At 54.2% G+C, this 16,590-nt stretch overlaps 1 protein-coding gene across 7 annotated transcripts in view; it reads left to right on the top strand.

Moving 5' to 3' along the window:
• FAM169BP (Protein FAM169B) overlaps window positions 1-12,808 on the top strand; it is a 70,805-nt gene extending 57,997 nt beyond the window's left edge. For 3 of the 7 annotated variants that reach the window (XM_008248796.4, XM_051822979.2, XM_008248795.4), the window contains 2 exons: window positions 1,364-1,461; window positions 8,164-11,278. In XM_008248796.4, the coding sequence (XP_008247018.1) occupies window positions 1,364-1,461; window positions 8,164-8,310 (245 nt within the window). In that variant the 3' untranslated portion in view covers window positions 8,311-11,278. The other 4 variants (XM_070053492.1, XM_051822981.2, XM_070053493.1 and 1 more) reach the window with 4 other exon arrangements.
• The last annotated feature ends 3,782 nt before the right edge of the window (window positions 12,809-16,590 follow it).

The following is a 16,590-nucleotide window of genomic DNA, read 5'->3' as shown; positions in this document are numbered from 1 at the left end:
TGGCTAGGATTGAGCCAGGCTAAAGCCGGGAGCCACACACTCAACCCAGGTCTTCCACCTGAGCCATCACCTGCTGCCTTCCAGGGTCTGCATGAGCAGGAAGCTGGGATCCGGAGCTGGAGCCAGGAAGTGAACCCAGCTGTGTGCAGAGGGAGGCAGGGGTCCCAAGTGCTGTGCTCACGGCTGGGCCAGGCGCCAGCTCCAGCTTTGCCATCTCAGTGGCAGCGTCAAAGATGGCGGGTGGTGGTGCTGTTTATTTCCCTGTTGACAGACAGGCAGGCTGTCTTCAGTTTGGGATTGTTCCAGACGGTCCCTGTGGTGTTTGTGAGGGGGAAGAACAGGGCCTCAGTGGCAGGTCCCAAAGGGAGGAAGGGCTGGGATGCCCAGGAAGTAGCCAGGGGGGACCCAGAGGCGCTGGTTTCAGGGTTTCCAAACTGCGTCTGACAGGCCGTGCTCTTTGCCTTTGTCTGCAGGAGGGAGGGGCTGCCCTGCGGGGCCTCTCTCGGGGACTGGGTGCAGGCTGGGGCTGCAGGCGGGGCGTTGGGTGGAAGCTGTGGGGGCTCTCCCAGGTTCACTGCCTGTAATTAAAATGCTGGCCTGTCTTCCCTCCTATCAGTGTCAGAGCCAACTCTGCAGCTGCAGGTGGCTCATTAGGTGCCCGGCATTGCCTCCTCTTGGGGACTGATTTCCTCGGGCGATGACAGGCCAGAGCGCCTTGGAGCTTATTGATGATGATGGCGATAGGTTTGGTGGCTGCGCTATGTTTTGGGCTCTGTGGATCTTTACAGATGAGTGAGTGACAGGGAGCGGCCGTGGCAGGATCCTAATGAGGTGGCGGAGGACCCCAAGTTAGGAATCAGGGATGCCAGATGGGGGCCTGCCCAGCCTGTGGGTTTTCCAAGTGTCAGAGATGAGGCCGCGGCCCTTGTGCCTGGAGCTGGCTGTTCCCTGGCTGGAAGGGAAAGAGAAGAGACCATGTGTAGGAATGCAGGCACCACATGCCCAGAGTGGGGAGGGCCTCTTGGCCTAACAGTGGAGAGACACGGATGGCTTTCTCCGGAGAAACCCAAGGGGGTTGTCCCTGAGTAAGCACCAGTGGGGTCTAGCCTGGTGACACTGAGCTGGGAGTCGGAGGCGAAACCCTCCACCTTGATTCACTCAGGCTTGGGACTTTCACAGAGAACATTTCAGAAGCACATTTGAGTCCTTGAAGGAAGCAGGGTCGTCAGTAGAACTAGGATGTGATTACATTAGTAAGACTGTAACTTTTAAATGAAAGTGGTTCTAAGTTAGGGTCTGTTCACTTCCTGTGTAACTCACGGCGTTCCAGATGTCACCCACGCCTCCTGTCTCCATCTTCCAGGGCCCCCGGCAGGGTTATACCTCGCGCAGGAGCTCCTGGGCTTCATCCTGCAGCCGCTTGTCAGTCAGTGCTGGCAGGTGCTGCAAATGCACTCAAAGGTGAGCGTGGGTACCCCGCCGGGTCCTGCTTTCCAGGCTGCTCCTGGCTTGGTGGAAATTAGCGGCTTGGAGCTCCCACGCCAGGCGGTGCTACAGATTCCCCAGGCATCTTGCCAGGCTCCTTAGGCTTGGCCATTAATTAGGCAGGGGTTCTCGCATTGCCCCTGTGTCCCTCGTGTCCCTTCACTTCCAAGTGCTCCTTGGAGAGTTCCCTGTGCCGTGGGGGGTGGATCTCTGAGCCAGGAGCCAGGGCCAGCCCTGAGCTTTCTGCTCTAAATAGGCATGGATGCTTCGACACCTTTCAAGGGGAGTTAACTTCTGCTCCTGGCAGATGGTTTAAAATCTGGTTTTGAAGTAGCCTCATTTGTGGACTGGGTCTTAGAAGGTTTGCTCAGTGCTGGCTGTTTGACAACATCTGTGGCTTTTAATGGTCCTGAACCCATTTACAGAGTATTTGCATCTTTCTGGAGAAGGAGTTTGTGGGCAATTGTCTCCTACCCTCAGTTGCAAATGGAACCCATGAAACTGGACCCCCGGGACCTGACTTCCACGCAGTGTGATTTCCCAGGCTGCTCGTGCCTCAACTTCCCTCATGGGAAGGAATGTGGCGGATGTGTCACCGCTGTATGCTCTTTGCCGAGATGTCGCTGGAGGCAGGAAATAGCTGCAGCCTGCTGTAGGAATCTGTTTCTACTCTGTACATCATGGTTTCACGTTCTTTCTCCAGGTGGATTTTTAATGGATTCAGTTGTCATCCGTAGGGAAAATTCTTTTCCATTTACACTGAAGTTTTTCAAAGCAGAGGGATTGTACAGAAAACATGTGAAAAATTTGAGATGGGGAGGTGGGTCCCTTTCTGAGATTGCAGCTTTAAGCTCGTTTCAGCGTGCTCTGCTGTATTGTCCGTTGTACAGTCTGGCAGCGAGCACTGTTTGGTTACAGAGCCCAATGCTGGGACAAGCACAGAAACCCGGCCTGCTGGGCGGCTGCCTAGTGCTGCTCTTTGACAGGTTGTGTGGCTCCCTCTAGTGGCCCTGATCATCTGTTGCAGACCTGGGTGGTAACAGGTGCTACTTTTCACTTAGCTGTATCTGGTTCTCCAGACACGTAAGCTTCCGAGTCAGTGTGTTCATTGCTTACAACTTACTGAATCTTGACTGTTTAGGAATAAAACTGAGGCAAACATTTGATAGCTTTTAGCTTGCTTTAGTCTATATTCCATAAAAATGTCAGGAAAATGGAAAATCGGTAGCGGCTTATTTACTTCATTCTCCCATTCATTCGCTCACCCATGCATTCGTGTTTTCCTCATTTGTTCATCTGATCACTGCAGTGGACAAGTGCCCACTCCAGGCACTGCTGTGGGTAAGGACACGGTGCTGAGTCAGGCTGACCAAGCCTCTTGGTCCCACAGACCCCACCACGACAGAGAGAATTAAAGTGTTCAGGAATCTGTGAGAACTTACAATTAAATTTTGCCAAGCCACATTTTGCTAATAAATTCAGTTCTGTAACTATGATAAAATTTTACTTGTATATAGATAATAGCCAAGTAATATTTATTCTCCAGCAGAAAAAAAGTTACATGTGTATTTTCAGCGCAAGCGCAGAACTGTGTATTTTTTTGCCATAGGAATCTGAACACCACACCCACATGGATTTGTGGGTGTGGGATGGGGAGGCACACAGCAGGGCCGAAAGTCGCCCCTTTCCACACTGGTACAGGTTTGATAGGAGAGGGAGGGAGAGCCGCACCTGTGAGCACCCTAGTGAGCAACAAGAAGGGCCTGGGCCTGCAACTGGAGACTCAGGCCAGCGGCCGCCCGAGTGGCTGGGAGAGCAGATCCTGCTCCAGCTCAGACAGGCTTCCGTGGGATCACCACCTCTCCTTCCTGACAGCTGGGCTCCAGCTCAGACAGGCTTCCGTGGGATCACCACCTCTCCCTCCTGACAGCTGGTGGGCCATCCTGTCCCCTCAAGGGCACCCTCGCAGCCGTCAAAGTGATGGTCATGGAGATGGAACGGGGTTGGGGCCGTCAGTAGATTTGGGAAGGCCCCCATGGCTTACTGAGTGGTCTGTTGCCCCGCCCTGTGCGTGACGCCTGTCTGCTTCTCCTGTTCTCTCCCTGGGGGAGGCAGTGTGCACAGGAAATCCAAAGGAAGACCCAAGTTGTGGTAGGCAGACTTCCCAGGAGGATGGAGCCGGACGGTCTGCCACTGGACAAGGCCATGAGGTAGGGTGACGTGGGCTATCCTGTGAGCTGCCTTTTCTCTGAGTGACTGCCTTGCCCAGGGGAGGGCTGTGTGTGCAGAAGCCTTGGGCTTGGACGTTCAGCAACCCTCGGCTGTAAGCTAGGCATGCTCGAACAAAGCCAAAACAAAACAGGAAACACAGGAGAATCAGCCCGAAGCTTGGATTGTTAAAGAATTGTTGAAAAATCTGAATTTCGGATTCTGCCACGAGCCAGTGTCTTTGCAAACAGAGCAAAGGCAAGACAAATTTGTCTTTATTCCCTCCCGGCCTCTCAGCCCCAGGCTGCTAGATATCTGGCTTTAGGCTTTAGAATAATGCAGAGGGGTCACAGAGTGAAATCCTGGGGCAGGGTGCTCGCTGAGCGTGGCATGTAGAATCAGGTTTCTGTTGTGGAGCTGCGTTCTGGGCGCGGGTGCTCCCTGCACGGTCCCAGGAGCCTGCTGTCGCTCGGTGGTTCTGAAGCCTGGCCGGGCGCCGGCCCCCACGTGTCGTGGTGGCAGCGCCCTCCCCTGCTGTGGAAGTCTTTGCTCTTGGATCCTGGGGGAGTCTGCTGTCACTTTCAACTCCTAGGCTTACAAGTGCACATCGTGGGTGACGGTTGCTTATTTGGAAGGAGGGCTGTCTTGGGGTACAGGAGCCCACCCTGAGGTGTAAAACCTCCCAGTGAGTGTAGAGCGGCTGTAGGAGGTGCTGCACACACGCCACCAGCTCCCACCAGGCAGAGATCGCTCCCTTGCTTCGGGTCACGATGGGAGCCCAGCCGCCTGCTGACCCCAGCAGGCCACCGAACGCAGCAGGTTTCACCTGGCCTCTCCCCCATCCCCGACTTTCCTTCAAGGGTGGGGAACGTCCAGCCCCCAGGTCAGATAAAGCCCGCAAGATTACCTGGTCCGGCCCAGCCAAGGCAACCACAGGCGGGACTTGAAATTCAGTCTGTCTATAGCAGCCTGTGGTTCAGTTGATTATTTTGTGGCCCATGAATAGTGTCATAAATATCCAAACGGTGCTTGGCAGAAGAAAGATTGCCCGCCCCTGAGACCTTGAAACCTGGAGGAGGCAGAAGGCGTCCTGTGTTCCTGCTGATGCCTCACGTACGCGGACCCTGCAGCACTGTCGGTTACACCACAGTGTTTGGGAAGAAGGAAGGGGTAGGGCCATGGCCAGCACAGACCAGTTGTGTTTGGGATGTCATTAGTTCATGAACCGGCGATGCAGAGCCTTGGGGGCCCAGGCCGCCAGCGGGGGCTCTTGATCCTGCCCTCCGACCTCCCGAGGCTGGGCCATCCTCCTCTCCACCCAGTAGACTCATGCTCACATGGACAAGCATGGCTCCCCCTGGCTGCCTGGGGCCCCCAGCCTGGCTTCTCCGATCTGAGTCTCAGCATGACAGAGTGGGAGGCTGAGCCAGGCCAGGCCCTGAGTGTCCAGCCCAGACTGCCCGGGGTGGCCATGTTATAGCATTGGTTCCTTTCCGATTTCAGGAGAGGACCTGTGGAAACTGGATGACACAAAGAAGGTGCAAGATGGTGATGAGACGGAGGCAGGGCAGGCTCCCCGGGAGGGCCGGTGAGGCTGAGCTGGAGGAGGAGGAGGTGGCCAGGATCCTGGCAGGGGCAGGGACATCTCAGCAGATGCACACACAGCCCAGCTCCCGACTCCACAGGCAGGGGTTGGTCCTGGCTCCCTGGGACCGGGTCCGAGAGCCTGTGCACCGCGAACGGGATGCGGTCCTGGCTGCGCTTTCTGCGGGGATCTAGATGAGGCCTGCAGGCTCTGGGAGGCCTGAGAAGGAGCCTCACTGGGCAGGTGGCGCTGTCGGGGGCAGAACTGCCTTTGCTCAGGCTCCTTCCTGGCAGCTTGGAGGCGTCAGAGGCCCAACCGGAAACCTCCTGTGGCTTCTGTCCCCAAGGCCTCTGTGTGAGTCTCAGGAGGACTGCAAGTGTGTCCCCACGCGGACCTCTCTCCTTGGCACAAGTCAGCTCAGAGGGGCTGCACCTTCCCTCTGCCTGCCGCAGGGGTTCTTCTCGGGGTCAGCCCTGACATGGCCCTGAGTGTGCAGGGCCTCAGAGGGCCCTGGGGAGACAGGTGCCTCTCCCATGGGGCTTCGGCCACAGCCATTCCCCCGCCCCTGATGTTCCCTTCGACGTGTGATGTGTGCTGTGGATATTGTGCCATTTAGACCAATCACTGGTGTTTGCATTTACTTGAAAATTCACTGGCAAAAGCGTCTCAGTAGTGTCTTTGCTCAAGGACATGTAAACCGACCACACAGGGTGAGAGAGGAGCTTCTGGGCCTCAGAGAGCCCCCGCCCTGCGGCAGCTGCAGTCAGTGTCCCTGTGAGGCCGGGTGCAGGGGTCAGCCCTACAGCTTGTGTGAGTGTGGCGTGTTCGTTAAATCAGTTTTATCATCTCTGTATCTCTGTGTTCCTGCCTGTTACTTTTTAAGAGTTCTTTGGAGACGCAATTTGCAAACCATAAAATTCACTCAAAGCCCATAACTCAGTGATTTTGTAGTGCATTTAGATTCACACAACCACCAGCACCCCGGGCGCACAGGAGGAAGCCCCGTGCCGGTTGGCACGTTCTCCCTCTCACTCAGACTGGGCCCCAGGCACCCCCGATCCCATTCTCTGCAGCTCTGTCAGAGGTCCCTGCAGCCGGCTCCGTGAGCACAGCCCGGGGTCTCCGAGGCCTATCGCTGTGCACACGTGTCGGAACTCCTTTCCTTTTGTTGCTGAATGACACCTCCCCGTAGGTTCAGGGCATTTCTGCAGGCACCAGTGGACAGGCCTCGGGTCGATTCCAGCGTCCGACCGTTGTCGGTGAGGCTGCTGGACTTTGACACGTGAGGACAGGCCTTTGTCTTGGGTTACACCCGGGAGTGGGATTCCTCGGAACTCCGTACCGCACCTCTGGAGCAACTGACAGGTTTCTTCTCATAGTGGCTACACGCCTCTGCGTCCCCACGAGCTGCGTGTGAGCAAGGATTCCAGTTTCCCGCCATCCCATCCGACGCTTGTTACTATCCCTTGTCTCAGTCGTATGTCGTTGCGGTTTTGATTTGTGTGTCGGGGCTGAGGATGCTGGCCACCTTTTCCTGTGCTTGGTGGCGCTCTTCCATGTCTTTGGAGAGAGATCCATTGCTATCCTTTGTCCATTTTTAACTGGGAGATCTTCCTGTCATTGAGTTGTGACAGTTCTTTACGTATTGTGGGTACACATCCTCCAGTGCATGCCATTCTGTGGGTCGCCCTCTTCACTTTCTTGCTGTCCTTTGAAGGACAGATGTTTTAAATTTTGGCAAACTCCTCTTGGCTTGCTTTCTGGTTGCTGGTGTTTTCTGGGCTGTGGTGCTAATGGCTGTGTTCCTTTCATCGCCACCACTGGGGAGAAAGCCGTTCACTCCAGAATGAACATAGAAACCCCCACGAAGAAGTTGTTACTTTCAGAGGGTTGTCCTTGCATCCCCAGTCCTCAGCTGAGGTCCCTGTCCCGAGGCCCCCTAGGGCCACTCTGCCCTGCTCAGTGGTGTGGACAGCATTGGGGGAATCCACTGTGAGCGTGCAGGACGCGGCCTGGTGGCGTGGTGAGCACCCACTGCTGTGCCCTGGGCCTCCAGCAGGTTTTCCTTCTGGGAGTGGGGCTTGAGCCTGTACACGTGTCCCTTAGTGTCTGTGGGGAATTGGTTCCAGGGCCCACTGAAAAACCAGGCTCCTCGGACGCCATTCCCTTATAGGAAATGGTATGGTATTTGTAGAGAACCTACACTGTATACCTGTATACCTGGAGTCATGTCCAGATGACTTCCAACACCTGGTACAAGCTCATTGCTGTGTCAGTGGTTGTCACAGAGTCTCGTGTGGGGAATAAGAAAGTACAGACAGCCGTCCTGGGCCTCACCACGTAGCCCAGCATCTGGTTGGTTCAGTGTGCAGAGGCAGAACCTGAGGACGTGGAGGGCTGCCCACCTTTTGCTCCAGGAGGTCTTCCAACCAGCCCTTCAGCTCCGTGAAGGCAGGAATCCACTGGCTGCACAGGCCTTAGAGGGCCACCAGCTACAAGACAGTGTTTTTGAAAGATTTTTTTATTTATTCGAAAGGCAGAGTTAGAGACAGAGAGGCCTTCCATCCTCCGGTTCACTCTCCAAATGGCTGCAACAGCTGGGTCTGGGCCAGGCTGAAGCCAGGAGCTTCATCCAGGTCTCCCATGTGGGTGCAGAGGCCCAAGCACTTGGGCTGTTTTCCACTGCTTTCCAGGTGCATTAGCAGGGAGCTGCATGGGAAGTGTAGCAGCCAGGACTTGAACCTGTGCCCAAATGGGATCCTGGCACTGCAGGCAGAGGCCGAGCCTGCTGTGCCACAGCACCGGCCTGCAAGGCAGTTTTAAAATACCCATTTTCTGCAAGAGGCCATCTCAAATGTCTGAATTTGATTTCGTTCTCTCTCTAGGGGAAGAATCTTCAGCGAAGGTGTCCAGTGTCCATGCTGAGAAGCCGTGAACTGAATTCCTTAGCTGCGTTCCCCTTCCCCTGGCTGCTTCATTTCACACCAGATATGAGGGCTCTTCACAGAGTTCATGGGAGATGTGTATTATGAGAAAACTATGTGTGCATTCAGACACTTTTGCACCCAAATAAACTTGTCCCAACTTCTTACAGCATGCCCGAAGATGCCAGCACTGTGATGTAGCGTGTAAAGCCACCTCCTGCAGTGCCAGCATCCCACATGGCCTCCAGTTCAAGTCCCAGCTGCTCTACTTCTGTTACAGCTCTCTGCCATGACCTGGGAAGGCAGTGGACGATGGACCAAGTGCTTGGGCCCCTGCACCCACACGGGAGATCCAGAACAAGCTCTTGGCTCCTGGCTTTGTACGGCCCAGCTCCAGCCATTGTGGCCATTTAAGGAGTGAACCAGCAGATGGAAGACGAGTCTCTCTTTGTCTCTCTGTAACTCTGCCTTTGAAATAAATAAATAAATCTTAAAAAAATGCCTGAAGAGGGTCTAGTGTCAGGCACTAGGAAAGACAAGACATGGTTTGGAAAGAGTCACATGGCTTCTGCTAAAATTGCAACAAGAGAGCTTGTCCTCTTTTCAGCACAGCTGTTGTTGCTGGAACCACGGCTGTGAAGATGGTTTGGTGCCCTCCCAAGAGCTGGGTACAGGTATAGTTGGTGACTACCAGGCTGGTGAGCTGATCTGTTCTGAACTTGGCTGCCTGCAGGTGATGGGGTCATCGCTCAAGATCTGAGTAGAGGGGCTTCAGCAGTGATGGGGCATGAAAGGAACCCCTGGCGTGGAGAGTCGCAGGATCCTCTCCTGGTGATGGAGATCTGTCTCCGTGACTGGCTGCAGGCAGGGCCTGGCTGTTCTCATGAGTCTGGCAAGTCACATCCCCAAACTGGAGAACAGTGAGGAGTTCTGATGGACAGGAATCGGCCCCCCTCAAAGTACAGCTCAGGGAGCAGATAATTGGTTCAGGCAGGTGTCGGGTTGGAAAGGCTGAAGGACAGGAGATGATGCCATAGCTTCTAACTTTGTCTCCACTACCTGGGGACAAGAAGAGTTTCTAGAACATTGAAAGAAATATGCACCATGTCACCACTTTCAAAGAGAGGAATTGTCCAGTGGTGTCCACTTTGAAAATGTTAGAAACCAGTGTGGATCTGATTATCGCTGGGGACTTCCTGTCCTAGTTCTGTTCTGACCTTTTCTTCCTAAACAAGGGCAGATGGCAGCTACACATGCAGCCCATGACCCTATGGAATTGGACTTGTTTTTTGGGAAGAGTCCAATGTTTGTGGCTGTGGCAGCCACTTACATGGCCTTGTAGGTGTCAGCTGAGAAGTGGCCCTATAGAGAAATCGCTGGTGTTGCTGCTGTTACATTCAGACAGACCTACATACTACTCTGTCCCTGAGCTCCACATGTCTCCTGCAGACTTCAGATTTGGCACCCCAGGGCAGGTGTTTGGCCTGACAATTAAGATGCCAGTTAGGATACTTGTGTCTGTCTCGAAGTACCTGGGTGTGGTTCCCAGCCTCTGCTCCCAGCTTCCTGCTGATGCAGAGCCTTGGAAGTGTGGTGCTGGCTGAAGTACTTGGGTTCCTGCCACCCACATAGGAGACCCAGATTGTATCCTGGCTCTTGGCTTTAGCCTGGCCTGGTTCAGCTAGAACTTTTTGGAGGGCTGGACCAGCAGATGGGAGTTATCTCACTCTGTCTCTGTTTCTTAAATTAAAAAAAAGTTTGACACCCCAGTGAGCAAAGTGCCCCAGCGCTACACTGAGCTAGCTTCAGAGTGATTCAGCCGGAACTTTGCCTGTTGTAATAGCCTGAAAGCGGCGGGCTGTCTTTAGTGAGAACAAAAGACACGGTTCACATTATAGGGCAAATATTATTACTTGGCATTCTGTATGTTTATACAAGAGAAATGTAACTATTTGAGTTCCTTATTGAATTTGTTTTGTAGCAATTAAGGATACTATATTTTGGAAGATGTTTGGAAATTATGTAATTCTTGAGTAGGACTTTTTTCAAAACTAAAAATAGAAAAAATGGAGCAAGAACAAAAAGCAAATTTATTGTGAAGCATGGTTGGAAGAATGGTGAAATCTTTGATGCTTTACAGAAAGTTTATGGGGCAATGACCCAAAGGAACTGGCAGTTTACAAATTGATAATTTGTTTTCAGGAGGGATGAGTTTTGAAGATGAAGGCCACAGTGGGAAACCATCTGTATGAAACTGAGGAAAAAAACTTAATCTCATTTGTGCTCTAGTTGAAGATGACCAGCAGTTAACAGCAGGAACAGTAGTTAACACCATGGACATCTTAATGGTGCAGCTTACACAATCCTGACTGAAAAATTAAAGCGCAGCAAAGTTTCTCACTGGGTGCCAAAACCATTGGCCCAGAGCAGTTGCAGACGAGAGCAGAGCTTCCCATGGGGGTTTCCAACAAGTGGGGGGACCAAGGTCCTGAAGCATTTCTTCTGAGAATCGTAACGGGAGATGAAACCTGGCTTTACCAGTATGATCCTGAAGATGGAGCACAACCAAAACAGTGGCTACCAAGAGGTGGGCGTGGTGCAGCCAGAACAAAGGCAGGCTGGTCAAGAGCAAAGGTCAAGAGCAAAGGTCATGGCGGCTCATTGACTTTCCAGAGGGCCAAGAACTGATGATACCTGCTCATCAGACGAGAGCTCTGAGAGGATGACCCAAAGCCTTCGCAGGAAAATGCCCAGGAAAGCTTGCCAGAGAGTCCTTGTCCACATGACAGTGCCCCTGCTCCTGGATCTCATCAAGCAGCGGCAATTCTGTGAACACTTCTGAGTCGTTAGACCTACAATTTACGGTCCTGACCTGGCTCCTTCTGACTTCCTTTGGCCTAGCCTTTAAAGGGAACCCGTTTTTCTTCTGTTAACATTTCAGAGAACCCTGCATGGGCATAGTTTGGTTCCCAGGATGTTCACTTTACAGATGGTCTAAAAGGCTGTTAGCGTTGCATACAAAAGTGTCTTGAACTTGACAGAGCTCATGTTGAGAAATAAAGGTGTTTAAATTTTTTATTCTTATAGTTTTAAAGTTGGGGAGAGCGAGCGAGCGAGCTCTCATCCTCTAGTTTACTGCCCCAGTTCCCACACAGCTAAGACTGGGCTGGGTTGAAGTTGGGAGATGGGAACCCAGTCCCGGTCTCCCATGTGTGTAGCAGGAACTCACGTACTTGAGCCATCATCACTGCTTAGAAGCTCAAATCAGGAGCCAGGGCTGGAAATCACACCCACTTTTTTGTAATTCCTCTTTCCATGAACCTTTAGACGTTTCCAGCTGTCACTGTTACAGAGCAAGAGACAGAGGGGCTGCATCCAGAGCTGAAGCCATGGTGGTATAGTTGTGCAACCGTCACAAGTCGGGACCCACCCATTCGAGCTGGGCTTGGCGCTGGGAAAGCCCTGTGTTGTTTTTAACATTGGATGAGACACAACTTAAAAAGGGCAATTTCGGCCGGCGTCATGGCTCACTAGGGTAATCCTCTGCCTGCGGTGCCAGCACCCCGGGTTCTAGTCCTGGTTGGGGCGCTGGGTACTAGTCCTGGTTGCTCCTCTTCCAGTTCAGCTCTCTGCTGTGGCCTGGGAGGGCAGCAGAGGATGGCCCAAGTGCTTGGGCCCTGCACCCGTATGGGAGACTGGGAGGAAGCACCTGGCTCCTGGCTTCGGATCCGCGCAGCACCGGCCGTAGCGGCCATTTGGGGAGTGAACCAACGGAAGGAAGATCTTTCTCTCTGTCTCTCTCACTGTCTAACTCTGCTTGGCCAAAAAGGGGGGGGGGGCAATTTCTTTTTCTATCAGAAAAACCCTGCAAATAGAACCACCGAGTACTTCTCTGAAGGTGTTTTATGCCTGCTGACTCCACCTAATGACATTGGCTCATCTTTTGGACCCCCCTTCCCACCAAAGCCATCTTCAGGCTTTCTAGAAGGCTACCCTTGTAGCACAGGATGTGCATGATGCGTGGACAGGGTGCAGAGCCTGCGGCTGGAGGCACCCACTTGCTGGATGCTGCACAGCACGTGGGCACCCAGCAGGTGGCTCCCGTGGTCCTTGGTGCTTGGATGCTCTTGGCGGGTCACCTCCTTGGAGTGGACTGAAGCAGAATCTTTGCCGACACAGGAATTGCTCAGCTGATGCTCCTCCCCTCTTGGTTTTTGAGTTATATAGTTGGGGTGTTTTAATTTAAGGACTGTTTGCTGGGTTGTTCTGGGAACACCAGAAGTAAAATCCATCTCATGTAATGCACACATTATAACAACTAGGTGCATTTATTCACGAACATCTGTATAAGCTGAATTTACGCATGCTACATAAACAAGTCTGCAGGGAACACAGTGAGCCCTGCAGGAGGGAGTGGTGTGCTTCCCTGGCGAGCTGGTGCCAGCCACAGCTGCCTGTCACTACCCCTTCCCCAGTGCCTTGTCTTGAGGGGATAGGGGAAGGTGCATGTGAATTTAGAAAAAGAAATCCGATCCCAGAATGCTATCCTTTGAAAACAACAATTCTGTTTCTGTATTAGAAAATAAATTTCCATAAAAATCCCAAATGCTTTAAGAAGTTTGAGAAACAGTGTGTCACATTTTCCTGAAACCTTTTCTGCTTCCTGGGTGCCCGTGGAGCTGGAACATGGCACCCAGGGAGGCCTCCCAGGGAGGAGCTAGGTGTCCCCAGGCTGCTGCTGGCCCTGGGTGGAGCAGCAAATGGCCATGATGGGCATGGGGTTTGACTCGCCGCGCCCCATGATCTCATCAGGGATGCCTGGCCGTTTCCTAAAAAGATGCCACCCTGCTCCCTTCCTGAACGCTCAGACACAGGGATTAGGCAGACCCCATTGAGTTTCATCCCAGCCGCGTTTGCAGTGGCCTGCAGTCTGGACTTGCTGGGTTATTTTTGGAGATCCAGCAGCTTCTGCGTGGGGAGACCACGCTCACTTGGGTTGCCACCTTCCCTGCTGCAAAACCTGGATTGTGCACCTGCCTGCCTGGGGGTCAGAGTTCTTGCCTGCTCCCGAGAGCCTCCCTTCAGACATCTCTGGGCATGCAGTGACACTCAGGACCCACACATGCCCTTGCTGACAGGAGGTGAGCCCGGGAGATGGCTCTGTCCACCACCTTTCCTACGGGGCCAGATTGGCAGGGGATCCACGGTGCTTTTTGACAGGTAATATTGGGTCAGTTACTCCACAGCTGAAAGCCCTGTAAGCCTTGCCCCAGCTGGCCCCTATGAGGGCGCCAGGGATGGTGCTGAGGGTGGCTGTCTTGGATCTATGGAAGGGCCATCCACAACCATTATTGTACGGCCTGCCCTCCTTGTCTGTGTTCAAAATCTGCACTGAAAATATTCCAAGGAAATCGTGCCCATACCTAACATAAATAGACTGTCCTTGTCTATTCCCCGACCAGTGGGTATCACAACTGTTTAGTGGCATTAGTTACGATGATTTAAAGTTCATGGGAGGATGTGTGCAGGTTGCATGCGAATGCTGCATCATTTCATGTAAGGAACTTGAGGTCAGCTGACAGTCTTCTGAACCAGTCCCCCGGACGCCAAGGGACACCTGTATTTAGTTTTGACTTTGCCCAGTTCACCCTAGGAGTACAAAATTAGGACTTGATTTTCCTGTATGGAGCTTCGTCTCTGGAGTGTTCATCCTGGCTGCTGGCAGAAAATGTCGTCTTGTGGATTCCAGATACTTCCTGATCTACCCAAAGCAGGATTTTCCCTGGCGCCTCTTTTTCCCTGAGGTCTACTCCTATGGGCGGGGCCATGGTGGAGAGGGGACGTCTGCTCTTGGCCTGGGCTGACGCCAGCTAACATGGATGATTGTCCCATCCCAGCGCTGGATTCAGTGTTGGCAACAAGAGCTGAGCTGGTGGCTTCCCCACCTGCACTCCTGCCATGTGGCCCCCGGTGGCATCTGCTGACACTTCCTTGCTTCCCAGCCTGGATGTGACACTGCAGCTTCAGCTCCTATCTGCCTGTAGGACCCCACTGAGGACACTGCTGTGAGGATGCCCCTGGCACTTCCATGCCCAAGCTCTGGGGCTCAGGCCACTCTTGGGGGCCTTTCCTTCTCTGAGCAGGGCAGGTAGGACACATCTCCCTCCTGCTCTGGGGTCTCCAGGTGCACTTGGGAGTCTCCATCAGCCCCTAAGAGAGAGCCTGGCTCTGTGGACTTCACAGCTAGTCACTGTTTGCCTGGCATACACCCCACAGGTGGGGGATGGCCCTGAGACCATCCCGTAGGCCCAGCAAGCTGCTCTCCACATCGAGTCCCTTAGGCAGGCTTCTTGACAGGTTGTCACAGCTGTCACCTCCTATGGGGGTGTTTGGGAGACCTTGTCTCTCACTGGACCGCTGCTCAGCTTGGAGTGGGTCTGGGGGAGGCCCGGCTTGAGGGGAGTGCCCTGGGCTAGTGGGGCTGAGTCCACGGAGGCGTCGCTGCCACCCTGGAGCTGTGGCGACATGTGGGTGTGGCAGGCACGGCCCTGCCCTTGGGAACTTTGTGCCAGCGCAGGGAGCAGCCCCTACAAGAAGCACGGGGCCTGGGCCCGGGTACGTTCTGGTTTTAACGTCAGCACTGGGACTTAAGGAGTGCCGGGGAAGGGGCACTCTGGGAGAGTGCGCATAGAGGACCCCACGGGAGACAAAGAAAGAATAGAGAGACTCCTCCCCCACTGCATGTCTCCAGGGCCCAGCCCTGGGGGCAGCCAGGGACATGAGTGGGAGGACTGGGTGTGCGGAGGAGTGGGGACAGAGAACCTGGAGCCTGCCCGGTGCGGTGGCATTCCTGCAGTGTGGGATCCCCCAGGGAGGAGCCCCAAGCAGGCTGGGCTGGGCACACCCCCAGGGTAGCTTCTAGGTTTTTGTTCCAGCAGTGTAGGGTGTGCAGGGGCAGAGCTGGGGTCCCAGGTGGCTCCCGGTGGGATCAGGGAGGCTTGCCTGCCCTTGGGGCAGATCTTGCCCCATGCTGCCCAGAGGTCACTGCAACACCCCTGTCGTTAGATGTGTCCTCATCCATCCAGACCTGTCGCCTAAACAGTGCAGCATCAACACTGCCGTACTAACTGTATCGTAGATGCAATTCTCCCTGTGTTTTCTAAGTTGGAGCATTGTCTGAGAAGATGAAGGGAGACTCGTTCTTCCATGGCTGTGCCTTAGGGACCGGTTCCGGGGACAGCCAACGTCCTCCACACCCTACTGCAGTCTGCGCAAGGTCTCCTAAGGTAGCTGCCCTGTGGTCGGCACATGCGCTGTCCTCTCCGGTGGCCGAGGCTCCTTCCTGGATTTAGCTGCAATATGGGGCTCTCTGCAGAAGGTGTCGCTCTAACCCACAGGAGTGGGATCAGAGAGTGAGGGTTCCCCACGATTGCTGACGCTTCTCACAGCCTTCCCGCGTGAGACCTTACAGTTGTATTTTCTTGGCACAAGCTCTGCTTTTGAATTGTTCTCACGCTTGTCCCCCAGCCTCTCTGTCCCTCACCGCCTTGCTCTGCGCTCTTCTCCTGGTCTAGTTTGTCTGGAATCCAGCGGGGACGAAGGGGAGGCAGAGCGGGCCAGACTGAAGTTCGGCGCGACAGCTCTGGGGGAGGTGGAGCAGAGGTGTCCAATGCTGAGAGGCCCGGCTGCTTCTGTGTTGCTGGAAAGGGCAAAGCTTAGCCTGTGTGTGTTTTTCTGGCCAGGCAGTCAGTGTGGGGCACGCAGAGCCACAGGACGGAGGATCTGGGAGCTTCTGGGATCAGGGTGGGGTGAGAACAGTCCAGGCCCCCGGTCTCTGTTTCTACAGCAGGACCAGAGTATGGCTTATCAGACCACATGGGCCATCTCCTAGCTGAGAAATTGGCAATGTGGCTGCTGGCCACACCACGGGGACTCTAGATTGTTCCAGAGTGAGGGGTTTGCCTTCTCTGGAACTAGAAACCTTAATGAGCTTAATGTGGTGTGGGGAATATTGCAGACTGGGTAGAGTATGGCACCAGGAGTCAGGTACCTGGCTCAGCCCCACGGGTGGCGTGAGAAGAGAGGGTCTTCCCCCAAGTGTAAGGGGCTCCCTTTGGAGAGGGCACGCCGGCGGGGACAGCAGCCAGCAGGCAAGCAGACACGAGAAGCAGCGAAGTGGGGCCGGCTCTGCGCGCTCCAGCCTCTCACCCACTTCCCAAACGGGAGTGGCTACGTAGTCTGATGGACAGTTGGGTGGGTACAGGCGAGATCAAGCAGGGGCAGGGCTGTGTGGCCTCCAGAGCATGAGCCTAATCAGTCTCCCTGATTGGGTCCCAGGTCAGCCTGAACAGGGCAGGTGACCCAGGCCTCACTGGTCAGAGCACAGAA

Source organism: Oryctolagus cuniculus, chromosome 12, assembly GCF_964237555.1.
Source record: "Oryctolagus cuniculus chromosome 12, mOryCun1.1, whole genome shotgun sequence".
NCBI classification, from domain to species: domain Eukaryota; kingdom Metazoa; phylum Chordata; class Mammalia; order Lagomorpha; family Leporidae; genus Oryctolagus; species Oryctolagus cuniculus.
This window is presented reverse-complemented; position numbering and strand designations above follow the sequence as displayed.